Source organism: Streptopelia decaocto (assembly GCF_964273445.1).
Source record: "Streptopelia decaocto genome assembly, chromosome: 3".
In the NCBI taxonomy this organism is placed as follows: Eukaryota; Metazoa; Chordata; class Aves; order Columbiformes; family Columbidae; genus Streptopelia; species Streptopelia decaocto.
Genome location: NC_138656.1, coordinates 38,815,626 through 38,842,268, shown reverse-complemented (window position 1 = coordinate 38,842,268; position 26,643 = coordinate 38,815,626). Strand labels below are relative to the sequence as shown.

The following is a 26,643-nucleotide window of genomic DNA, read 5'->3' as shown; positions in this document are numbered from 1 at the left end:
CTGTTGAACGTAGCATGGTTTCAAGAGCAGAGCATACAGCACTTGAAATGTTCTCCGTAACTTTTAACTACTTTTTCCACACACTCAGGTTGGTGACAACACATCCCAGCCTATTTCCTCATACATACAAATAAGTGGCAGAATACAACCACATTCTATAACCATTCTTCGGCAGCAGGAAAATGTTTGTGCAGCAGTCCAAGAATTCACTCTAGCAAAGCTGATGTGGAACTAGCATTCAGAGGCAACATAATAAGCTTTACAGATGCCAAGTTTAACCCCTTGAAATTTAAAGAGAAAAATTCTTTTTTCCAGGTCACGAGAGTAAATATACACCAACAGATCCTGAACCATGTGTTACCTGGACATGTACTGGTTGCAGGATGCTTTCAACTTTCCAGGCCTGAACTTGAGTGAAAAAAAACAAAGAAAAATCTCAGTTGAACTTAAAAGAAAGCAAAAGAACAGAAGTAAATCACCCTTGCATCCACAACAATTCTGTTTTGTTTCTTTAATGGCACAAATACTTTCTATCATTTTAGGCTACAGCTATATTACTTAGAAATCCTGCTGCATCTGGGAATATAAATTTCTCAACTGAAAAACGAGAGTAGTTTGTACAGAAGAATTGAAAGAGGCCTTGAATTTGAAGGTCTCTCCTTGGCAGAAGTGACACACAACTATGTCGTAAGTCCACATTTATTCACTCACTACAGAAGGAAAGAAGGCGCTCATTTATTTTTTTACTCACTCCTTGAACCAGCTTAGGCCCCTAGTCCTTGGTTGGTCATTTCACTGACAGCACAAATCCCCTCGGTGCCTCCTACAGGTACCAGGAGCCAAGAACACTCTAATTATTACCTATTGTTCAAACTGCAAAGTCAAGTCCAGCCATCGCCTAGAAAATAGTAATATTGGGGTTTTTTTCCTTCTAAATGAATACTGGCATTTATGTTACACAGTTCTATCCCTCTTTCTCTTCATCACGGCATTAGAAAGAGATTTTTAATTCAAGACATCCTTTAGCTAGGGAGGGATGGTGGGGTTCTCTCCTGGACTGCAAGGCTGACAGCAAAACTAGACGCTAATCCTGTCTAGAAGAAACTGAGTTGTTTGGGTTTTAATGCTGAGGAGAATGATCTTTACATGCAATGTTGATACAAAGGTCTCTCCATGTATTTGCCAATCTTCCAGCATTCCGTAGTACCTTCCTCTTTCCACATATTACTCAAGTAAAACACCCAGCTAACTGGCTCTGTCACATGCAAACAACTCAATAGGAAAAGCTCCTTAAATATAAAGTAATTTTATTCTTCAGCCTTCCTGTTCCTCCCTGTATAAGCAATTTTACTTTATATCGATTGAGAACATATACATTGTGCTGAACACCTCTAGAGCAGCATCAATCCATCAAATCTATTCAATTTCAGGTAATATCTGGTTACCTAAGACAATCTTGAAGGCCTCATATCTTTTATTTTGCATTAAAAGTTTCTTCTATCCATGTGCACAGCTGAAATCTACTAAAGTGAATCTAAAACTACTGCCCCCACCCTGACACCAACTTGCTTTTAGGAAACAAATTAAGTTTTATTTGAAAAGGAAGCACATGAATATGGCAGCATAGTGTGTAAAAACAAATAATTCTCAAAAAATCTGTGAGAGGAATATGTAATTACTGGGTTGTTGCCATAAGAAATCAGACTCTTTGGAATATATATAATAATGGTTTTAAATTACAATAATTCTATAACATCTCCCAACACTAATAAGCCAAAATACGCTAGATGTCATGAGGTGACTACTTGTTATTTTCTCTACATCTAAACCAAGTACATTGAATACTTTAAATGTTATTTCTAAAGCATCTTCAATTTATAATTACAAAAGCGTCTGTGCTTTGCCAGTTCTCCGGAGAAAGATCTTCTATTGGCTATGTAGAAAGGAATTTAAAAGGGCACCAAAATGTTAGACTTCTCACCAAATATAACCTCATCTAATTAGGGAAACAGTTTGAGATATACGCCTTGAAAGAAGAGAAGTGTAGGGTTTTTAAAATACCAGAAAAAAAAAAAAAGTAACATTATAAAACATTTAACTCAAAATCAGAATGGTTCTTTAATAATTGCAAATGAACTTTTTACAATATCAATCTTCTAACTTTCTGGGCACACTTCCTGGTAAACACTTAAGTGTCCTCTGTGAGTTACAAAGAGTAAGTTTTCTGTGTTACATAGCTAAAAAAACCTGGACATTCTTAACAACTTGGCATCACATCTTTTTTTAAAAAACAGATCACATAATAATTTAGACAGCATTTATAGCATTATAAAATCAGAATCCCCCTCTTTAATCACTCACAAGAGCAGGCATTAAGAATACAACAGCTTTAGGAATACAAATAATGAGGATGTAAAACTATCTGTGCAAAACTGCATTATTTTTACTGTCTAAAATTTCAGGGAAGTAACACCGCCAAAAGCAGAGAGAGGACAACAAAGACAAACAGTCATGAAAGTTATGCTACCTTAGATTCTCAAACAGGAATTACATTATGAAGTAAATATTAGGTAAAGAAAAAAAAAATCTGATGGCACCTTGAACAACAACAACAACAAGTGTCCTGGAAATTGCAGTTGAACAAGAACTGATACAGGTTCACGTTAAAGTCTCTTTCAGGAGTAGCGATTGATTTGGGGGTATCAACTCTAGCATTTCTTTCCATGCAAAAATCTATCTTTCCAACATCTTTGCTTTGCGGGCTACTAATGCATTTAAGAATGAGCAGTCTTTTGAGGAGTGTGCTTTCTTCCATGCATCTGAAATCTTTAAAACAGCTGGATCATTGATTCCCTGGATTTCCCTACTCCAATCCATTTAACTGCAGGAGAGAAAAGCAAACTTTTATTATAAGTAATACAAAGCAAGATCGGATTGTATCTTAAGAAGACAGGTTTGTATCTTATCTTAAGCGCTTAAGATCTTAAGTATCAGAGTCTGAAGAAAAATACAGCATATACTATTAGCACATTAAGAAATTATAACTATGTCTGCTGTTCTCCAAGTAAAAGTGCCCTGGTGACTTAGAAAAGCAGGAACAGTCTTGAAGCTCCCATAAATAAATCAAGCAGTTTTCCAGATCGTAGGAAAAAAGACAAAAAGAAACTGTCAGAAAAATAAAGATTTGCATCATCTCCTAATTCCTAGCTTTGGAGGGAACCACAGGATCCCCTTTACTAAGGAGCATAAGAGAAATTTGTTAGTATAGGACCTCTTACCGTCACAGATATTTAATATACAAGTAATCCCACTGACTTTGTAATGGCAGCAAACAAAACTCCTATTATTTATATAAACAATCTGAAGAACACTTAACAAAGTTATCAAAATCTCAGTTGAAGAACTATAGTATAGCCAAAGAAAGAATGCCTATTAAAACTTTTGAAAACTTTCAATTCAACAGCTAAACAGATAGATAAAAAGAAGTAAAACAACAATTACAAGTATCACCACACATCAGAACAAGCACAGCTACAAACTAGCTTTCAGTATTTTGAATGTTTATTAAGGCAAAGTACAAGATAATTTTCATAGAGCAGGAAAAAACCAAAACAACAAAATCTGGTTTACTTACCAGGAACACCCAACTCCATTTCTATAAAGCGAACATAATTTTGTGCATTTACAGGCAGCTCATCAAACGTCCTTGCATTGGATATGTCCGTATCCCATCCTGGGAGTGTCTCATACTGAACCTCTACTTTATTTAAGACTTCCTGGTTGGCTGAGAAACAAACAGAAACAAAATTATTATGTCTGCAAAGATTATATATTCTCTACCACTAAACGTGTAACTGTAAAGCTTTTTATTCCTTTCTTATACAAGGAGGTTTATTTACTCATAATACCAGCACTGAGGGTGCTGAAGTGTCCTTTTCTGTTAATATAAGCAGAGGGGAAAAAAAAAATCCAGTAACTATCAAGACTTAAACTTTAGTATTTCCAGTACTCAGTCACATGCATATATTTTACTTAAACCACAATCTTTCCAGTTCAGAAAACAACTTTTGAGGAAAATTAATTCCCCAAAATGTTGATTTTTTTTTTTTTCTGAACAAATACTAAGATCCAACTCCTCCCTCACAAGGAAACTTGGTGATGTGAAAGCAGAATCAGGCCCCAGCTTGTAAGTATCATGCAGTTAAAACATATTTTGAAATGGCATAGGAGTGCACAATTCACTAAACAGGGTCATAAGATGTAGTTTATACGTAACAGATTTCTGATGCCCACAGACCCTTTACCCCAAAACTCAAATTTGTCAGTGTGGAGTTCCATGTGATGTATGAACATTAACTGTTCCAATTACTTCTCAGAATAGAAGCAATGATCATGTTCCATTTTGTCCTTCATTTAGGAACCTGCTACAATGTTGTCCATTAACTCTGAATCCTGTGATGATTTCAAGTACTGGAAAAGATGCTAAGCACATTGTTCTGGAATTGAATCATTTCACTAACTATCTGAACATTAGTCTTGGAATGACACTGGGCAGTGAAACAAAAGCCTTGAGCCTGAAAATGGTTAAAACATATTGATTAAAAAAAAAAAAAAAATGGAGGTGTCAGGCATTATTGCCCTCCTGAAGACGACAGGGCACACTGTAATGAACGTTATGTAGGGTCTATGTCTCAAACCAAGTCACTCCTGCAAAGACAGCTAGTCAGCCTGGGAAAGGGTTTTAGGTGCAAGAGGCACAGTGTACAAATACAAACCCACAGCTAATCCCCTCCAGCACACGTGTAACCAACAAAATCAGGCTCATCATACTGAATAATTTGTCCCAGTGCAGGTAAGAGCTCAAAAGTAGCAAGGTTGTAAGGACAGCCTTTATAAACTAGGCATTTTGAGAAAGGGTGAAAGGGGACTATGCTCTACTGACTTTAACGCCTACAACAGTGAAAAAATGCACAATTTTTGGACTGACGTGTTCACAGGTTAAGGCAAATGATTCTGACTCAATACTTGTTGTAATCAATACAGACAGGCACATTAAGGATGTTGGGTTGCAGAAGCTGAGGATAAGCACTTTCTTTAACACCATCAGCAGTTAACAACTGAGGTGTTGCCTGCTGCCCAGGTGATCTGTAAAACAGAATAGTCATATTCAAAGTGCAAAACCACAAACTAATCTCCGGGCATTGCAGATGGTCTAGAATAAGACACTAACCTCCCTAGTTCTGAAGATGGAAAGTGACTGCACACCCAACCTTGGAGGATCACAGGCATTTTTACTTTGAAGCCTCTCTGATGAGGCGAGCTGGAAGAAAGCTGAAAACACTCAGAACTGAATGATCTAATCTTGTCTACAGTCTTCCATTACTCTGTATTAGTTCCTCACTTCTCCAAAAGAGAGGAAGAAAAGGGATACGTTTCTTGATGTTTCAAATGATTCTCTCATTTTGCTCCAGCAGGTGTGATAAAAGACGACATGTGAAAAAGATAAGCCATAAACTGAGCTCAGAGTAGTTACAGATGTAGTCACCATCTAGATTTCTCTCAGCTCTTACATTACGGGATTTATCTTTTAGGCTTTCTGGAATATTCCTTAATAACAGCTGAATTAGATAATGGAGAGAACAGATATAACGATATCCGTTAGTCTGGTACTATAATTTGGAGAGGGAATGATGTGATATTACTTCCAACTCAAAAGGAATAGCTGAAATTTGGGATCTTGGCACCACTGTAAGAGAAAGATCCTCCAGCAGTTTCCAGGAACTGAACACAAAACCAGTCATACAGGTCAGCACAAGGTGCACCTAACACAGCGTCCTAGCTCTTTAACTACACTACATGCCGAGTGAGAGAGCACAAGAAAAAAAAAAAGAAAAAAATGCAAGCATGAAATAAAGCTTACCTGAAATAATCCCCCAATTTCCTAAAGATCTGTATTTTCAAAGTCTCCTGAGCTAGGGGTTGTGTCTGTCTGTGCCAAGATCACCTGGCACCTGAACTCAGAAAGGAGGAACTAGCAGGACTAGACCACGGCTTTCACATTCCTTTTAAACTGATCAGTTCAGAGCTAGCAGGGAGTTCAATCCTTCCCTAAACTCCTAGGACTGAACAGAAATTGAGGTTCTGGCCAGCTCCATAGCAAAAAAAAACTACAGCCTCAATCATACCACCTGAAGTCATATGTACATTTACAAGACATTTTCAGTTCTTTCTTAGCAGGAGATTATGAAATGCCCACAGAAATCTAAGCTAAAAAAACTAAGTGAGACTTGTATGATTCTCTGATCCAGCTGGAAAAAGGAACAATATATGAAATATGGCATGTTTTTCCTGAGATGGTGGGCACTATGTGTGCTTCTAATTTAGAGACAGTCATTTCACAAGAAGGGTAAATCACTAGCATCTCCAAGAGAGTGGGAGGGTAAGGAGGGGAGAGAGAACGAAATACCCTGCCAGTGAGAGATTCCCAGACTAGATGTCTTCTAAACTAAATTCAAAATGTCAAAGTGGCAAGGTTTAAAAAAAATAAACTATATAAGTGCACAGCAGGCAGAGATGTAGACATCAGAAATAATCTAATGGCCTGCAAAACACAAAGTGGGAATAAAGTTACCTTCTGGTTTTTATGCCAGGATCAAGGGTAGTAAGTAACCTGCAGCATATGTGCTGAAAATGCTGCCAAATGTTGAGGAGTATAGCAAAGAGAGAGGTGTGGAACACAGAGGCACTGTGAGAGACAGCATCTTCCAGCTTACCAGAAGTTCAGCTCAAACTCCTTCCTGACACTTAAGGAAGACAGCATGTCAACAGCAATGACAACAGTTTCTACTAAATTTCTACTAGAATTCTTAATTTTATATACAGTAAAGAAAGATACAGTTAGACAGGTGAACCATGTTGTGCTGCTATGATCAAAGGTCAGCTACCTGTACCTGGGCAATATACAGGGAGCAAAGTCTGCCCTCGAGAGTTGTAACAAGATTCTAGTCCCACCTAAGAGACACAATGAATGAGGAAGAAAGAAATAAAAAAGTAATCATTGAAGTCTTAGTACTGGAAAACATGGCCACCTCTTCACGTCATTTTTACTGATGGACTGCCAGAGAAGGTCCTCCTGCCTTGAGCACAAGACAGTCCAAATAGCCCCCAGGTGAGATGACAGGGCTACGGATGAAGCATTTACTGAGTAGTCCTCAATTCAAACGTGCAATCTCCATTATGTTCAAAGGTCATCTAAAATACACACAAATTTCCTTAATATTTTGATAAGGATATCAATCAGGCAATATCTGGGTCTTGACAAAAGCATGGCCTGTTTTTGTGCAAGATGAGTACTAAATTTCCTGAGTAAAAGTGCATGCCATGTCATTCAATATGCATTCAGATTGTAACTGGCACTTTGTTTGAAAATAATGGAGGGCAGATGAACTAGAGAACTCCCCGAAGCACACAGAGAAACAGAAGATTTTTTGTTAATTTCTTATGAATTTCCCTAACAGGTATGTGCTATCTTCCAGGACTACTGGCAGATCATCACTTATTCCTTTATGCATAATTACGTCTTTATACTACATAAATCCTGCTGTGAGTTGTATCTGATTATTATGGTTGATCTCCTCACCCACAAAAAAAATCTCCACCGATAGTATATGAAATATCGTAACCTGTGACCAGCCTCAAACCCTGAGGTAGCAATTAGAATGGAAATGGGCACCTATGCCTACATTAGAAAATCAGAAAGCCCAGTCTTTCATACTGGTTAATGTCCTTCCTTTTTCTGGAGTATCTCTGCTATAGCACATGCAAAAAGATGCATTATCCATGAAAACAATGTTTTGTGATATTTGAATATTTTAACAAGCAGATAGATTTTTCATGTAAAAATGATCATTAAAATTACCACGGTCATCCTTAGGAGCTATAGTTTCTATCATGCTAAGCTGATGTATGTTGGTCCCACATTAGAAAATAGTCTTGCTTTCACCTAAACTAATTGCTCACTTCTTCCTCCACCCCTTTTCCATTGCATAGGTGTGACAGGTTTTTGGCTGCTCTGTGAACCATTAAAGGGAACTGAACTGTTAGAAAAATAACACAGAGAGAGAAAAACCTGGCTTTTCAACTGGATCAGTTCCCTCATGTGGTTCACCGTATGCTTAAATGAAGACTCATCCTACTAGAAGAGGGGACAAATACAGTAGTGGGAATAAGACACCAGGTTTAGTGTGTGCCACGAGCTTCCAATTTAGCTTGAAGGTAACCCAGGCTGTATTAAAGGAAAGGGATAGAGCAGTAACAATATTTATGTTTAAGAAGCTTTATATAGCACTTCGTGTCTTTCTAGTAGACAAATGACAGTACTTGGTACAAGTGTCTTTAGGGTGTGGGTACAGGTGTGGTACAGGGTGTCTTATGCATCTGGGAAGACATCAATGGCTTAATGCTGAAGTAACACATTCCTGTCATAAATTTTACAAGTAAAAGTCAAATGCAAATATTTAAGTCTCAGGTTACATTTCACCAAAATCTACAATTGTTAAACAAGCAGTCTTACCAGGAAAATGAGGTATGATTTCACCATCTAGTTTGTATGCAACACCAACTTTGATTTCTGGAAATACATCCAAGATGTCCAATTTGGTCAGCGCCAATCTATAAAGAAACATTACTTCGATTAAACAAGCTCAACAACTCTCAACTCTCATCACACTGTAAAAATACCAAAAGAAAAAAAATTATTCCTGCACATTGCAATTGTCTTTCCTTAGACAAATAGTTTGTATGGCACTCATCTATTTATGTGGTGCTACTTAAAAAAAGAGACAACTTAAAAGTGCCTTTTTGGTGCATCCTTAGATGTACTACTATAAGAAAATGGTAAAACTCAAAGAGCAGGTATTGTCTAATCAAGGTGTCTGTTTTATGGCTTTAAGTGTTAGAATTTTAAGTGATCAGGGTGCTGCCAAGGTACTTTATGACCATTCCTTTGAGATGGTTTCATAGCATGATGCCTGTTGCTGGCTGTTCCTGACCTCAGCCAAATGTTCCTGTTCAACAGTGAAGGCAGCAAAATAATCAAACACTGGGTCTGTAAATTACTTGGCTGCAGGTATTTTAAGTAAAAACAAAGAACAAGAAAAATAGGAAAACAGAAGTAAAGCATGCATTTATAAAATTTCTAGTATCTCAAACTGTGTATCAGCTTTGTTTCAGACACCTATTTTTCATTTTAATTAAAATCCCAAAGTCATATTCAAATTCTATATGTTTACACATACTGCTGAAGATATGGATGGGTTCCCATCTCTCTTATTTTGAAAACAAACTAACAAAAACAAAACTCCAAAAACTGTATCAGGTTTTAAGGCCCTTGTAATGCATCTGATTTGGTTTGTGTTCGGGGTGGATGGCAGAGGTTGGGGTAGCTTGAAACACCAAGTACTAAGATAAGTGCTTTTTGAGTAATTTTAAATGAGAAATAATGTGTTACAAGCAAAGAATAATTTACAAATATGAAAATGTCAAATATAAAAACATTTAATACTAGGAAAAATTAGTTAATTTCTTGAAATATCAAAACAATCAACAAATGAATTATAACAGTCTGAATGTTACTAACTAGTATATGTACAATTTACAGTAATCTGTAGCATTTCATGATTTTATGTCAAGTCGCCAACAAAGCTGTCAAAATAACTCACGCAGTAAATCCGTTAATCATGTAGGCATATCGGAGTAACACAAGGTCCAGCCAGCCACATCTTCTCTTTCTACCAGTGGTAACACCAAACTCTTTACCTCTCATTTGCAGCAATTCTCCAATTTCCTAACAAAGAGTAATACTATTACATAAGCCTTAAAAAAAAAAAAATTGCAATACATGATGCAGGCCTATACTTAACAACATTTTACAATACTGTAAACTACCTTAAAAGTTCTTCCCCCAATTTTTCACAAAGCTGTCCATTGGGATGAAAACAGAAAAACAAAATGCTATTTCTAATCCAAGAGAACACTATTTGGGCAAATGTCTCAAAATCTGTTCCTGCTCTAGCCTTCTATCCCATACAAAGGTCTGAGAAACTGACAATTGGACTTGGCAGTCTTGTAAACTCAGTCTAGAATCAGAAGAATAAAATATTCAAACACACCATCACCTACTTGCATTTAACCACTAACCCTGATTTAATGTAAGACAGGCACAGCAAGTTATTTCACCAAGTTACATGTCACATCCAGGGCTGATCATACTCACATTATTTTGTTCTGTAGGAAAGGCACCGATTCCAACTCTCGTTGTATATGCTTTCACAACTCCGTACACTTCCCCGACATTCTGCGGTGGCATGCCCAGACCTGTACACACGCCTCCAACTGTGCAGTTTGATGAAGTCACAAAAGGATATGTTCCTATTAAAAAACAAACAAACAAACAAACAAACAAACAAAACAAAACACTGTTTTTAAGCCATTGCAAAAAAACAAGATCTAATCTGGTGAGGAATAGCACTTGCATTGCACTAACCTAGGTTTTACAATGCTAAAAATCAAACACACTATAAATGTATTTCACAGTCAAGAACATATTTAATGAGCTCTTAGCTTTATATGTACATTGTCTGATTCTTCCTTCTTTATTGAAAAAAGGTAGAAATTTTACGACTTCAACTGGTACAGTTGACAGGCAATGGTTGACTACATAACAATTCTGAATGATCATACAAGTCAAAAATTGGAACAAGATCAGAAAACCATGCCTTGCTGTCTTATCTAAAATACGTTCACTAACTGAATGTGAAATTTTGAAGGGCGATTATTCAGAAAATGCTATTAAAAGGCTAGAAAACACAGGTTTACCATTTTCATTTTTGGAGAAAAAAATAAAATACAAGCTCTACAAACTGATCAACACATTATAAGGATAAGAAATTGCAGAGAAATGTATAATTCTGGAAAGAAAAATTTTGCTTACATAATCAATTTTTAAAAATTATTTCCACAATTAAAGAGACAAAAAAAGAGACTCCTGGAACACAGTAGTTCATTAGTGCTGATGTAAGCTCATTCTTCAAAAGTCAACAAGTGTTTTGCACATATACTTTGCCTCTCAAAGCTTTCCATTTTTCTTCTCAATTGTTTTCCATAGATGCACACAACTGTGAATTATTTCAAACGAAATTTATAGACACTGAAGTAATAGCTACACTCTATTAAAGAAAAGTCACCTGATCTCTACTGTCATTCAAATAATCCTGGGAGAGTCTAAAGCTTTGTGAAAGAATTTAATTAAAAACTTCCCTCCTGCCCTTTATTTTGCTAGTCATAGATAGCACTGTTCTTCCGAAATACAAAACACTTCTGCCATAACAACAGCTAAGCATAGAACAGTTTATACTTGGTGTTCCTCTTTCACAACATAGGTATATAGCATTGTGTGTCTCAAAAAGGTTATACCTACCAAAATCTATGTCCAGCAGTGCTGCATTTGCACCTTCTACTAAGATCTTCTTTGGTGGTCCATGTAAAGCCTCATACATGAAATAAACACCATCCCTTACCATTGGTTTTATTTTTTCCATGTAGCCCTGAATAATACAAAAGACTATTGTATAGTATAATTTCGTTATGATAAAGCCAGCCAGAGCATAAGTGCTATTGCTCCCTCATAACACTGCTCTTATTAATTTTGAAAAGGAAAAGCAAAGAAAGAAATGCTAAATATGCCATAATATGTGAATAAAGGAAGGAAGAACATTAGACTCAGATGTACACAATAGGCATGCATACTTTTCCTAGGAGGAAAGAGAGAAAAAAGGAAAAAAAAAAGGAAGAAAAAATAAATAGAATCCATACTTTTGAAATGCTTCAGAAATATACAAGTTTGAGTATAATCTCAATAATTTACTATATTCATTATTTCATTTCCAAGTATTCAAAATTTCTCCCCCAAACCAGCATGTGGGGAGTTTTACTTCTGGCCATCTGAAGCCAACAAGTGCACATAATTGTAAAGTAGCATTTATTTGTGATATATATACAGCTAAGTTTGTAAGTAAACTAAAAGTTATTTATTGGAATTAAGGGTCAAGTGCCTGAATGCCAGTGAATAGCTGGATGTAAGAGGTCAGAAATGTTCAGATGAACACTTGGTATGCAGCCTTTTTCTCCATGAGAACACAGAAAATCTCATTCTAACGATTCACTTCACATGAAATATAACACATTGTCTTTCAGAATGTAATGAAGTGCATTAGCATAAAACAAACATTAAGTGCAGGTAATTTTCATCAAGCAACAAATACATATTATGTTTCCGCTCTAACAACGTGTTTCAGATATTCTGTAATCCTAACGTGTATTAAATAAACTACAAAGCATTACAAAACACTCAGCTGTAACTGATTTTTAGGTCTACATATTGATAAAAATGCTACAACTCAACATGTGTAACATTACTTAAAGCAAAACAAACTGAAGTGCTAAGAATTCCCAGATACTCCATTCTAGAGCTGGTAAACTGAGTTTAGTGGCAACTAAAGACAAAAGGAGGATGATTTCTTTGCCTTGATTTTCTGAGAGAATTGAACATGTAACTGTACATGCCCTCCCCTGTTCCACGCATACCTCAATGGTTTTTAACAATTTGGTGAATTTGGTTGAAGTTTTCTAAGGGGTAAAAAAAATCTCATAGAATTAAGTTTCTGTAAAATGCATGAACAAAAAGACTGGGTAAGGGTAAGACACCTGAGAATTTTTTCAAATAAGAACCTGGGTGCACCACAAAAACTGCTCTATTAAGCATAAGAGAAATCTCACAACTGTCCAAATTGCACGCAAAACATCAGACGAGAATTCGTAATTAACCACAAAACTAGTTTGCTGGCAATTTGGCTTCATTAGTTGTGCTGCTATCAACTAACATTTTTCTATGTTGTTAGGCAGTATTTTTTTCTTTAAGGCTTATTACTTAGAACAATAGTTTACTTCAGTTCTTAAGTTTCTGACATAAGGAATTAATATTCTGCTTTACAGTGAAATATACCTTCTGAAACTAAAATCTTGGGTTTTTTTTCTCCTAGCCAGTATGTTTGAGTAAGCAGAAGTCAAAAATAATTCCCACTATACAAGCCTTTTTCTTAAAGTTTACATTATGTTTCTTGAAACCAAGTTTGAAATGCTGCATAAAGTGGGATCAAAATGGTCTTTAAAGATGCTGGCACACTCTTTAAAATTGATACATACCACTTTCCCATGATATGCCATGATATGTATTATGCTTTAACTCCTCACACAAGCCATCAGTCGCCAAGAGATTTACATCTCAGTAACTGCACACAATGATTATATCATTTCACAGACAGAAGGTAGCTTACCTTGAGCTTTTCCAATTCCCCTTCAATATCTATCTCTAAGGTAGGATATATCGCTTTGTACTGATTGGCTAACACTTTGAACCTAAAAGACAGAAAAGCTTCACTAAGGTTTTTGCTTGTTTGTTTTCTTCCTCACACTCCCACCAATCTCAAGTTTTTACTGGTTATATATCTGCAATTATTTGGTAATTAAACTATTTTAAACAATAAAATGTTTTGGTTTAATATGTATAAACAGATAATTTAATAAAATTAAAAATAAAATCCTTTTCTATTTAAATAAAAATTTAGATTTTAAAAAGTAACAGCAACAGATGTATTCATAATTGTTTACATAGGGTACTGCCCAGAAACTGAAAACGATGCTTACAACTGAAATTACAGAAATTACCTCTCAGAAAAGTCATCAAAATCAGAGACAAGATCACACATTCTGAGTCCACTTCGAGATGCTTTTGAAGAATACACTGGTCCAATTCCTTTTTTGGTTGTTCCCAAACTTTCAAAAGATAATAACAGGAGTTATTCTTGATATAAACCTGAGGTGTTTTTTCTCTAGCATATAATGAAATGCTATTAATTGCAAGCATTTAGAACCTTGTTTTAAGCATTTAAAACATGAGGTACTTTCAGCATGCAACTTTGTTTCAGAATATCACTGGTTGTAGACAGGAACATAGTAATCTTCTACATACTTCTGTTTTTAAACCAATATCTTTTCATAATTTAGTGAACTGTTACGTATTTATTTGTACACTATTCCCAACTTCTATAGTTAAGGACCTGAATGCCAAGACAAGATCCTTCAGTACTATGAACTGCAACTAACTAAACGCCTTCCTAAAAAAAAGTCCTGAAGAGCGAGAGTCCTCCATAAAGCAACAGCATAAACAATATGGATTACAAGTTTGTATGCAAGAAACATTTAATTTGATTCTAAATGCCTCAGTTGGATCCAGGAAAACAGAAAACACTGCTGAGCATCTAAGAGTGGCAATGATACTCAAAACAGCATTAGTTACAAAGGGTTAAGGAATAGATTTTCCACTGTAGCTGATTCAGAAAACCTGAATTATTTTTCTTAACCTTAACTACCCACTCTTTCTGAAAAGTCTTTTTCAGCTTAATTCAGTGATATCATAAGATACAACTTGACTTTTCTGATCTCTTCTCTCTGGCAACCAGTGATAGGACACAAGGGAATGACAGGAAGATGGGTCAGGGGAGGTTTAGGTTGGACATTAGGAAAAGGTTCTTCACCCAGAGGGTGGTGGAGCACTGGAACAGGCTCCCCAGGGAGGTGTCACGGCCCCAAGCCTGGCAGTGTTCAAGAAGAGACTGGACAAGGCCCTCAGACACATGGTGTGAACTGTGGGGTTGTTCTGTGCAGGGACACGAGTTGGACTTGAAGATCCTTGTGGGTCCCTTCCAACTCAGGACATTCTATGATTTTAGTGTCAGAGAAGTACAGTTAGTTCAGAAAGTGTCTTCTGCCAGAGTCTTGCTACATAGTTAGCAAACTGAAGCCAAACTGCACTCATCATAGGCAGATTATCAGACATGTTCCCCATCACACTTAAAAGATTAAGTAATTTTTTAAGGTGAAGTGAACAGGTTTACAGCATTTTCAGAAGCTTACTTTTGCACTTAGTTTTCTAACTCTTTGGAGTCTTTTTGGTTTGTTTTTTTGTTTGTTTGGGTTTTTGCTGTTGTTGTGTGGTTTTTTGTTGTTTGTTTAGTGGGGCCTTTTGTTTTTCCCTGAGCAGACACACAAAGGCTTATCTTCAAGATGCATATGCAGAGTGGCCCAGGTTCATTCAAACGCCTTGAAGTCGGTTCAAGACGGACTCCATTTCAGGTAGAAGGTCCAGGTCATATCTAGACTTTGTGTTAAAGGGTATCAATTGATATGTTCAGTTCATAACCAATACATAATTCATTTTACTTAGGTCATTAGTAGTTTGGAGTAGATTAAAATAAAAAATATTGGAAAAAGAAAATTCTTCCAATTAGGCTCAATACTTGGTAATATCAGGGAGGGATATGTTTTGCCTCCAGTCAGAAAAGACATTCTAATCAACTCTGCATCACACAGTATCATTTAACCAGACCAGGACACTATGGCTTAACTAACTGACTGTAGCCTCCGTCCCAATTCATACTCTCCACAGAGAATTTTTTTAAGGAGGAGTTGGTTTCCATTTAAAAAATTGAGAAAATTGGTTATTTCTTCATAGGGCTTTCCTTCACAATCTTGAATACAAATGAAGTGGTTGCTTCTCACAAGTAGTACGTGACTAGCAGTGTTTTTTAATTGCAAATATTGTCATATAGCAATTTTAGCTTGCGTTCCATAAACATTCAAGAATAGCTGTTATGCCCATACTGGCTCATTAAAAAACTGTATATTGTTCCATATATTTATGTATGATCTTACTGTTTACTTTTTAATTTCTAAAATAACTGGTAACAAGACAGCACAGTCAAGTGTGAAAATGACCCAGTGTAAGAATAACTGACAAGTTATCACTCAACAGCAACCTGTGTGAAGCAAGACATGCCCAGATCAGCCACTCTCTTAAAGGTTACTATCATGGATGAGAACTTTTACAGGTCTCTGTAAGGAAGACTAAATTACTTTTCATCTACACAGGCAAACTTCCAAAAAGAGAGATTAAGTTTACTGGTATCTCAGAAGTCTACAGTGCGGCATTACATTCCAGTTGTAGACATGTCACAGTTAATTCTTGCAGCTTCTTCCCCATCAACTAGCGAGCGTCTTGGAAATCACAAATTGCAAACACAGCAGCTAGTTTATAAAAGTTTCAAAAGCTTCAGAAAGTCCATAGCAGCACGTAGTAGATAATGTGAACATTTACATGCATTTCTGACAATGAAGCATGGTGAGATACCGAAGTAGTCACATCAGACCTTTCAGATATTTCAAGATGACAAAGGTATCCTTCGATGTTCTTAAACAGAAATATATTCTTACAGAAACGAATACCTACAGTAAACAATTAAAACATGAGGAAAGAGGAACTCTTTTTATAAAGCAACTTAGGAACTAGGAACTTTTTCATAAGGCAAAATATCAAGATACAACCCTTTCGTTAAGAATATAATCTTTTGCTAGTCACTGGAGGACAGAAATTTAAGAAATTATCCCTGCATACTCCACATTCAAGAGTTACAAGGATAATTAATACCTTTTTAAACTTGATAACAAACAATAACAGAAATCCAATGTATTAAGTCATATGTTTGTACTAAGTCATCCTATGTTTGACAAAATAAAACTACCTACTTCTTTCCCGCTTGCTCTTGCCTCTGCTGTTCTTGGATGCCATCAGCAGCTTGGTGGAAATCAAATACTAAGAAAATAAAAGTAACTTAAGTAGAAAATCTGTGTGAAACAAATTACTATATCAGGAACAATTTCTTCAAACCAACTATAGTCCTGTTTATCAATGTGGAAAACAAAAATGACGACTTTTTCTCCTCTTTTAAAAGTTACATCTTTTCACAGGGAAAACTTTGGAGGTTTTTGAGAGATTTTTATGTATTTATTTTGTAGAATACTTGCAGACTGTGTAGACACCTCCCACAGAATAACTAAGCCATATCAGCTTCATAGTGGCCCAAAAGAACGTATGGACAAAAAAGAAAACATGCAGGTGAAAAAAATCCTGGAAAAAAGGTTACAGTAAAAATCATACTGCTGAAATTACTTTTCTTAAGTACTATCTCCTGAAAGTTAAACAACTAATGTACACATTACACAGGAAAGACTGAAAACTTGCAAGAAACTGTCTGCTTTAATAAGTATGCTAGTCTCTCTAGAACAAGAGTGGTTTTCTTTGTTCGCCTTACCAATTTATTTTTGTGTTTATTTCCACACATCCCCATAATTTAAAAGGTAATACTATCTCCAGCAACTTGAACCTATTTTTGATAGATATTTTCTTACAGACTAATCATTCACAGATTGCCAACACCCATTTTAGAGAAGGCATATTTATCATTGCAACAGATCTCCAGACAGGCATCAAACTTCCTAAACAAAAGCATTCTGAAAGTTTATTTAATGATGAGTGACAGTCAATAACTGGCCCTTTTTCCTCAGGACCTGTTTAGCTACGAAAACTTCACAGTATTACCCTTGAAATGTAATCACCACAGAAGAGTTTTTCTAATAATTTAGTCATTTCCAAGTAATTCACCTACAGTGATTCTACTCTCAGAAAGGATTTTAGTAACATAAGAAGTTACTCAACTATTTCAAACTCTCTAGTTACCTTAAAGACATATTTGTTCTGAAATAACATGTTCACTCACTTCAGATTGGTTAAAAACCAAAAACAACACTTTTTTCTGGTGTTACAAGATTTTACCTGATAATGACCTAAAAGGCTTTCATCTTCAGAAGATGACTACCAGAGCAGCAATAAGCCCATTTCCTAGTACATGCAGTTACGTAACTATTATGTTACAATATCTAGAGATCAAATTTACAGGATGAATTTATATAATAAAGACGTCCTCTAAGTGATACAGGAAGAGCCTCTGAAGCTCTGTCTTGGTGGTTTGGACTCTAAACACTATTTTACTTCAGGCTCTGAACTCCAGGCTGCCAGGAACAGAGGCTGGAATCAACCCTGGACTGATGAGCTCCCTGCGAGGAGCACCCATCCTCCCCAGCCCTACAGAGCCTGTCCCAAAAAGTCTTCTTTCTGAGCTATGTGGTAATTTACTCTGTAGGGAGCCTGTTAGTTTGAAAGTCATGCCCAGTCACGTGGTTTCCCAGCAGAAAAATTTCTATAAGCAACACGGCTTTTACACCAAAGGGGGAAATGAATCCTTCAGTCAACTTCTGAACTGCTTTTTGACTGTTCTGCACCTCTGATCTTTGGCTTGGAAAGACGACCTGCTTTCCTGACTAGCTTATGTTTACACAATAGGATTAAAGAGTTAGTAGAATATAAACCTGGGAGGGCCCTGAGTGCTGAACCTTTTTTTTTTCCTAGGATTTTCAATAAACCAGAGCAGCATATGGAAATTTAATCCAAAGAAAAGTACATACCTATATAAAGATATGGCTAAAAATTGTCACACTTCTACTGTCATGGAAAGTTCAGAGAAAACAAGGATTTAAAAAAAAAACAAAACAAACAAAAAACAATACAAAAACCCACACCCACACAAAAAACCCCACAACACCAAAAACCACCAACACAAACAGAAACTTACCAATATGAGCTCTGTCAGAAATTATTAGTCTTTTTTCCCAGCCTTCTAGCCCTTAAAAGACAAAATTATGTTCAAATTACGTTTTGCATAGCATTTATAGCATGTTTGTATTCTGACGTATAAAGGATAGATACTTCCCATGTTTAGTCTTCAGTCGATCTATTTAAAGATTGAGCAATCACGTTTCAGAGAAAAAGAAAAGAGATTTTCGTAATTAAATCTTGGCATCAGCCTATAAAGCTGAGAAAGTCAGGCTTATTCTGAGGAAGAATTCCAGCTACACTACTAGCTCCTCAACTTTGGCAATCAATTAGTAGCTTTTTGGTTTTGAATAATCTAATGGATTTACCTCACTTACAGTAGACTGCTGCCAAGCATGGCCATAAACACAAAGTATCCAAAAACTGAGTTCTGAATCAAGAAGTGATTACCACAGCATTTGTTTACACTAACACATATCATCAAACTGTACAGTAATACCATAACAGGTAAAATAACTATTAATAGCCACCACAATTTAATAAGTAGTTTCACTTCTTAAATTCACTGCTTGAAGCAAAGAAAAATGTCTGCAGATAATTCATATTTAGACTCCCTATGTCCGTCTTCCCTTGAAGGCCCTGGGACTTCTAGTGAGACTCCTGTCAGAACCAAGGGGTGAAATGGAATTCTGGAAAAACACATTGTATCTAACTTCTGCAGAGGCATCCTCCATCTGAATCTTTTGAGGAGGGTCCCACAAACTATTTTAAGAGTAGTATCTTACAATTTACTCACCTTTTCCTTTCCTCAAGTTTTTTTCAGCTTCTTCAAAGAGTCCTGGCAAATGAATTACGACGCCATTTCCTAAAGAAAACCATTACACAAAATTCAATTAATTATGTTGATCATGGAAAAAAAAATATTCCAAACAATTCAAATACACTTCATGTTTTTTAAGCAGAGTATTTTATTTAAGTTTTTAAACTTTCAAGATGTTACAATTTTTATTCTCAGGAATTCCTCTGTAAGAGACTGATTTACACCTAAAGGATGTGTTTCTAACTACATATATGGAATCTTTTTAACAAACTCAAACTTACAATTTAGATCAGGAGAAACAGTAACAGCATTGTGGGACACACCGCAATGTAACTTCCTCTTCTTCATAACTAAAATTAACTTCCCTCTTTGTACTTCACTTTAATAACCCTATTGTTTTCTAAAAGCTTAGCACATTTCTATCCTCATTATAAACACTAGCATCCCCTCAGGCGCTCTTCTGCTGTAAATAGACACAATATTATGTATATAGAGTTGGTATTGTTAACAGCCTATCAAAAAATACCAGAGGAAAAAGCCCTATCAAAAGCAAACTCGCTCTCCTACAGCTGTCACATTGCTCAGAAAGAAACTACCAGCTCATACAATTAACCAGCATCACTGAGTCTTAAGGGGCACTTCCATATTGCAAAACTGAACCATGTTAAGGTTATACAAAACAGTAGATCAGTAGATCCAAAGCTATCGGTATGATAACATCTAGCTAAAAAATGAATGGACTTGCCATTTGAAACTATTTGCATATCACCTGATTTCACATAGATGAAAGCATTTAAAACACCAAAATACAAAGTATTTAAGACTTCTTCACTATAATCTTCATGGTACAATCCTAATCAATACTAATAATCTATTATAATAATCCAGTCATTTTGCCCTTGCCCTTGGTTTTGGTTGGTTTTTTTTTTTTGAAGCTATAAGCCCTTTCAATGGAATCCTAAATCAGATTTTTTTTTTTCCAAAAGAGATTTTAAACACAAGGCAGACCTAGAAGAAACTGGAACAAACTTCAGAACAGACAAGACCAAGACAGGGCAGATACAAGAGGACTTGTAAAAAGCTCTCTCCTGTGTACTGTATTTTTAATGGATGGGGTCTTTGCTACTCAACCTTGAGTCCACCAAACAAAACATGGCAAGTGAGCATTCTTTTCTTACTGTTTACAAGCAATAACCTTTTAAAGAAATATAATACAGTAATACATCAAAATAGAAAAAAAGGAGTATCACCTGCCACAGCCCTCAAAACTATAAACAGTTAACATCTCAACCTTCCCTTCACCATGGGGAATCTATTTCCATGTCCATCAGCTCAATTTCTGCAGAAGTGTTAGGCAGGGCAAGGTGATCCAAGACTATCCCACTATCAAGTCACAAAATAACAACTGAAAAGAGGCACTTAACCACCAATTCCCATCAAGTAAAGAGTTAATGCTGACTGTGAGCATACAGTCACTACAAGCTGGACCCAAGAATTCAGCAAGCACTGTTTATGAGGCAAGTAACTAGTGTCAGAGGCTCTTTAGGCACTATGCTGTTTAGCAAATGGCCAAGGACCACTTACTCTTGGCATGTGTACCAAGCTGAGAGACAAGACTACAGGCTCAAAGCAGTGGGATTTGCAGGAAGAAGTGACAGGAAGAGCATGGCAACAGAGTCCTGATGTGGAGAAGTACAGAATGTAAGGGACAGGAGTTCTGAATATCAAAAAAGCAGGATTGAAGTGCTGATAGGTCATGGCCTTTAGTGACCCAGAGACTGACCTGATTTGTGAAACAGTGCACAAGCACATGCATAGCTACAACACTGTGCAGACCTGCTTTAAATTTACTTTGATGCTTCAAAGGAAATTTTAAAGGCTACACAGCATTATTAAGTAGGTTGGTCATACAAGCAATCCAAAGAGAAAAAAACAAAACAAAACATAGGATTGGAAACGGGATTTCATGAGGAGGGGCTTAAGCAATCTTGTAGCGACAATGGACAGGACAATCTAAACCCCCTTTCAGGAAGCAAACAAATCATTGATCCTGACATCACACAATACTGCCACTGCCCTAAACCTTCTAATGTTCTCTCCTGAGGACTTCTTGGTGAGAACTATATAGTGCAGAAATCTTTTGGAGTCAGCATTCATTTCACAATCCAACGGAAAAAGGAGGAAAAAAAAAAAAAAAAAAATCTATGTTTCAAAAGGTACTGTTAGTTACTTAGCAGGGCTGAACATTAAAACAGAGAGGAGGAATTCTGATAATAAAAGAAATAACTGGTGGTGAAAATAAGAGGGAATGGGAGAATGAAGATATGCTGGGCAGCTAGCTGTTTGCATTAATAGGGCAGATACAAAGGTGAACTATCCAAGACAATAAAAGATGCCTCTACAACCCAAACTTCAGAATTGAGTTAAGACAATTTTAAGAAGACAGTAGAGCAGGTCAGGCCTATGAAAATCTGAGGAAGAAAAATCCTGATCCTGTATGTCCTCAGATATAGTTTGTTATTTTAATATGTCATAAGTCTGTAACTACAGTATTGTATATTTTTTCAGAGATGTCACACTTACCAATGAATGCAGTGACTTTTGGATTGATGATCCCACTTGGCAGAAGATGAAAGTCATACTCCACAGAATCCACAACAACTGTATGCCCTGCATTATTGCCTCCCTGTGTGGGGGAAAAAAGTGTTAATAGTTTTTGATACTAAAGACAAATGAACGCACAGTATAGAGATGGAATAAACTGGTTCCAGCTCCAATTCTGCAGCTTTAATTTCTGTTACTGACAAAAGATCTTTCAGAGATCTCCTTCTCCTAGGAAATCAGCCAGACTTGTTTTGTCAAACTTGACAATTTTTACATCAGTACTATCTGTCATATAGACTTCGGTATTTTGGTTCATCAAAGGTACTAAAGCTTGGAATAAGATTAAATTTTTTTTTTTTTTTTAAATTAGTGGAGAGAAGCATAAATGTTGTAGAACATGCAAATATTTATAAAAGCCATCATCAGTTTTACTAGATTTCTATTGCAGTTATGGAGAGTAAGTATTAAAAGTGAAACTGCAACCTTAGCAAATAAAAAAAAAGTCACCAGTTAAATGGAGTATATAAAACCATATAGTTATTGGGAAAGAGAAGTCTAGCTGTCTGGCAACATGCAGACTTGCTTTTCTGAATGTTGGGTTGAGTATTATGAATGTTTTTCTATTAACAGTAACCAGGAAAGTTAACTTCTTCATTCTATACCTCCTCAGCAATGAGAGGTCTGTACTAGTACAAGTCATTCATATTTGAAACCTGCTGTTAGGGAGTGAGTCTAGCAGCAACTAAGATGATTGTGGTTTCGTAAGTTCCCAGAAACGATTTACGTCAAACTAACACTTAACATTTCTAGATTTTTTCATTATCACAGAGTATTAAGAGATTTGTTAAACTGTGAAATACGTCTAAAATACAAAAAGAAGCCTGTGACCAAGTCTGAGAGAGGTTCAAGATAGGCTTAAGAAACTAAGATGATTACAAAACAGTTACCAAATATTCCCAGTTCTTGTTTGTTGTACTTCTGAAAATAAGCTTACACTCCCTTGTGACCAAGTCATTTGTGCAAGACAAGTTCACGTACAAAATGGTTCTGTCTGTCATAACTGCAGGAGCATCCTTTACGTGCACCTTGCACGAGAAATAAACAAACTGCTTCATAGAAAGAAAGTCTTAAAGGAAAGACTTTTAATCTAAGCCTTCTTTCAGCACAAGATAAACTGAAGAAAGGCATTATATGAAAAGAGGAAAAAAGAAACTATATTAAATAGTAATCAATAGAATTATAAATCTGAAATATTTCAGAATTATGTATCACAGAAAATATTTTCTAAGCAATGGACTCAACAGCTACTCACTACTTCTACAACATTTACAAAGCATGAATGCAATACATAAAGCCATATCTGACATTACAAACAAAGAATGTTCTTAGATATCAAACATTTGTGCCAGTATATAAACACACATACCACAAGTAAAAGCCTAATCTCAGTGCAGTTAGCAATGAAAATCCTTGAAATTTTAGCATTATTTATTTGAGGACTTACAGCTTCTCCACCTCTTTTGGAAATAAAGGGAAGACTTACAAGCCTTCACCCAACAAAGGAATTTAAGAAAAGTTTAAATGATTTAGTAATGTAGAGTTTTTCTGGGTAGCAAACAGTACCTCGAAGAAGTTGTAAAGATTTCTCGATGCAGATAGTTTTCACTGCAAATGATCTGACTGAATCAGAGAATGCCAAATTTTTGATTCACAACACAGGAAACATATTGAATGTACAAATAAAGAAAGCCCTTAGACTCTATTATTTTAAGAAAATAATAAATATTCAAGAATAACTTTCCTCCTCCTCCTTGTATCCTTTCTACTTGACAGTAGCTGTTAAGAAAGATTATTTAGCAGTCTACCAACTCTACAGTTATATATTTTTACTTAAAAGGATGTTAACTAGCTACATTAGCAGGTAGATGTAATTTACATCTATTTTTGAAATGCAATTATGATATTCCTGAGCTACCACAAGTTACTTCAGAACTAGATAATATTCTAAGAACTATTAAGTTACACACATACTATAAAAAAACTCGTATATTTTATGTAAGTAAAGACACCTTTTTTGTTGTGGTTTGACCTGTCAGGCAGCTAAATACCACACACAGCCATTCACTCACTACTCCTCCCAAAGTGGGATGGGGGACAGAATCATAAAAAAAAAAAAAAAAAAGGTAAACCTCGTGGGTTAGGATAAAGACAGTTTAAAAAGACAGGGAGAGGCTGAGGGAGCTGGGCTTGTTTAGTCTGGAGAAGAGGAGGCTTAGAGGTGACCTCATCACTCTCTATAACTACCTGAAGGGAAGTTATAGCCAGGTGGGGATTGGTCTCTTCTCCCAGGCAGTTAGCAATAGGACAAGGGGGCATGGGCTTAAACTCTGCCAGGGGAAATTTAGGCTGGATATTAGAAAGAAATTCTTTACAGAGAGAGTGGTCAGGCATTGGAATGGCCTGCCCAGGGAGGTGGTGGACTCGCCGTCCCTGGAGGTTTTTAAACTCAGATTGGACATGGCACTTAGTGCCATGATCTAATAAATGGACTAGAGTTGGACCAAGGGTTGGACTCGATGATCTCTGAGGTCTTTTCCAACCCAGTCGATTCTGTGATTCTGTGTGATTCTGTGAAAAGGAAATAATAACAACAATGGTAATAATAATAACAAAAGAATATATAAAACAAGGGATGCACAATGTAGTTGCTCACCACACATCAACAGTCACCCAGCCAGTTCCTGAGCAGTGGTCCCCTAGATAACTTTTCCCTAGTGTATATACTAAGCAAGATGTCACGTGGTATGGAATATCCCTTTGGTCAGTTTGAGTCAGCTGTGCCGGCTGTGCCCCCTCTCAGCTTCCTGTGCATCTCCAGCCTCCATGCTGAGAAGTCCTTGACTTGGTACAAACATTGCTCAGCAACAATCAAACCATAAGTATATCATCAATGTTCTTATACTACATCTGAAACACAGCACTATACCATTTACTAGGAAGAAAATTAACTCTATCCCAGCCAAAACCAGGACAGTTTTCTACTCAGTGTTTGAGAACTGAAACACCACCTTTCTTGGGGAAGAAAGAACAGATAACATACTGCATTAGCATTTACAGTCAAGTACATCTGCTGGAATGGGCAGTTATCTTCTTCCTTGTCAGATTCCTTCTAATTATTCCTTTCTATTAGATCCACTGGTAATATCAGTCTAGACAAATTTTACATGAGCACCAAAGTGCTTTAAATGAAAATTCAATAAATAGATCTAAGTACAACACTGAAGTACTGAGGTAGTAGTAATTCACAAATGCAAAGACAAGTCCAAACTCTCCCACTGCAGCACAAATGAACTGGACTAGCCCATAAGCAACACTGAGATTAGTAAATGACTGTTCATTTGAAATCTCCTACTACTAACTGGATTATTTAATTTCATGTTTTCCTTCTCAACTTTTTTTTTTTTAAAAAACATTTTCTAGCATCATAAATGTCAAATAAAGAGAAAGAAAAATCAGCCATTGTAGAGATTAGATCACGATTAACAATAAATTCTTAGTCTCAAAGTTTGCCAAGCTACTGGTACCATTCAGATGTGGTAACTTAAAAGTTCAGCAGTCGTGTCTACCTGAGTAAAGTGTACAGCATGCAGACTCAGACTCCGTTAATCATGAGAACATAGCTGCTGGTTTTTGGTGGTGTCAAGATTTCTCCCTTGCATTGCTGAGTGATGCCAAAGTGTGGTGTTGCTGTGGTTTAACCCGAGCTAGCAATACAACCATGAGAATCAAAAGGGAAGGGAGAAACTTGGATTGAGATAAACAGAGTTTAATAAAATAACAAAATACTAATACACTACTAGTAAATATACATAAATATATATACATATATATAATAGAAATAAAAGATACTCAAGGCGATTCCAAACGAACTCCATCCACAACTGAACAGCCAGTTCCAGCCAGCCACACCTGGTCCAAAGAGCTGATCTAAGAGAGAGAGAAGGGGGAAAAGGCAGAAAAGCCCGGAGGCCTCTGCAGGATGGCAAAAGGCCGAGCTAAATGTCCCGACTGTACTCCCCCAACTGTGCCCCAGAGAGAGCAATATAGCGGAGGAAGAGAAAAAGGAGCGAGAAACCAGAAGCCCCACTCTTAAATCTGAAGCATGACGCCAATGAACTGGAATACTCTTATTGATCAGTCTGGATGTCAGTCAAGCTCTGACCCATTTCTGTGCCCCCTTCCTCAACACCTGTAAGCAGGGTGCTCAGAATGTCCTTGGCTCTCAGACCAGAGCAAATAAAAACATTAGCTCTGTCCTGGGGTGTTATCTGCTTGTTCTCAAACTAAGTCCAAATAATGAGCATGCTAGCTATGGAAAAGAAAGGTTTCTAACTGCATGAAAAATCCATGTTCAGTCAAACCAGCACAGTTGGTTCCATGCTCATTGGAAAACACCCCATAGCTAACAGAATAAAAATGGCATTTTACCCTTTAAATCCTGAACTACATGCACAACACAGCTCACACTTCATCTAGAAGCAAGCTAGTTATATATGCTTCTGCACGTTTACTGTGAGCAGTTATATTTTAAAGGATT

At 36.5% G+C, this 26,643-nt stretch overlaps 1 protein-coding gene across 1 annotated transcript in view; it reads right to left on the bottom strand.

Moving 5' to 3' along the window:
• Window positions 1-2,099: 2,099 nt before the first annotated feature.
• Window positions 2,100-26,643, bottom strand: part of ADSS2 (adenylosuccinate synthase 2) — a 37,262-nt gene continuing 12,718 nt past the window's right edge. Inside the window, exons 2-13 of the mRNA XM_082049382.1 lie at window positions 22,026-22,128; window positions 19,419-19,487; window positions 18,642-18,692; window positions 16,699-16,765; window positions 13,783-13,890; window positions 13,392-13,473; window positions 11,477-11,603; window positions 10,274-10,428; window positions 9,720-9,844; window positions 8,573-8,670; window positions 3,635-3,784; window positions 2,100-2,881 (exon numbers count right to left, since the gene is read on the bottom strand). Coding sequence (XP_081905508.1) covers window positions 2,829-2,881; window positions 3,635-3,784; window positions 8,573-8,670; window positions 9,720-9,844; window positions 10,274-10,428; window positions 11,477-11,603; window positions 13,392-13,473; window positions 13,783-13,890; window positions 16,699-16,765; window positions 18,642-18,692; window positions 19,419-19,487; window positions 22,026-22,128 — 1,188 coding nt within the window. The 3' untranslated portion in view covers window positions 2,100-2,828. The remainder of the gene's footprint in view (window positions 2,882-3,634; window positions 3,785-8,572; window positions 8,671-9,719; window positions 9,845-10,273; window positions 10,429-11,476; window positions 11,604-13,391; window positions 13,474-13,782; window positions 13,891-16,698; window positions 16,766-18,641; window positions 18,693-19,418; window positions 19,488-22,025; window positions 22,129-26,643) is intronic.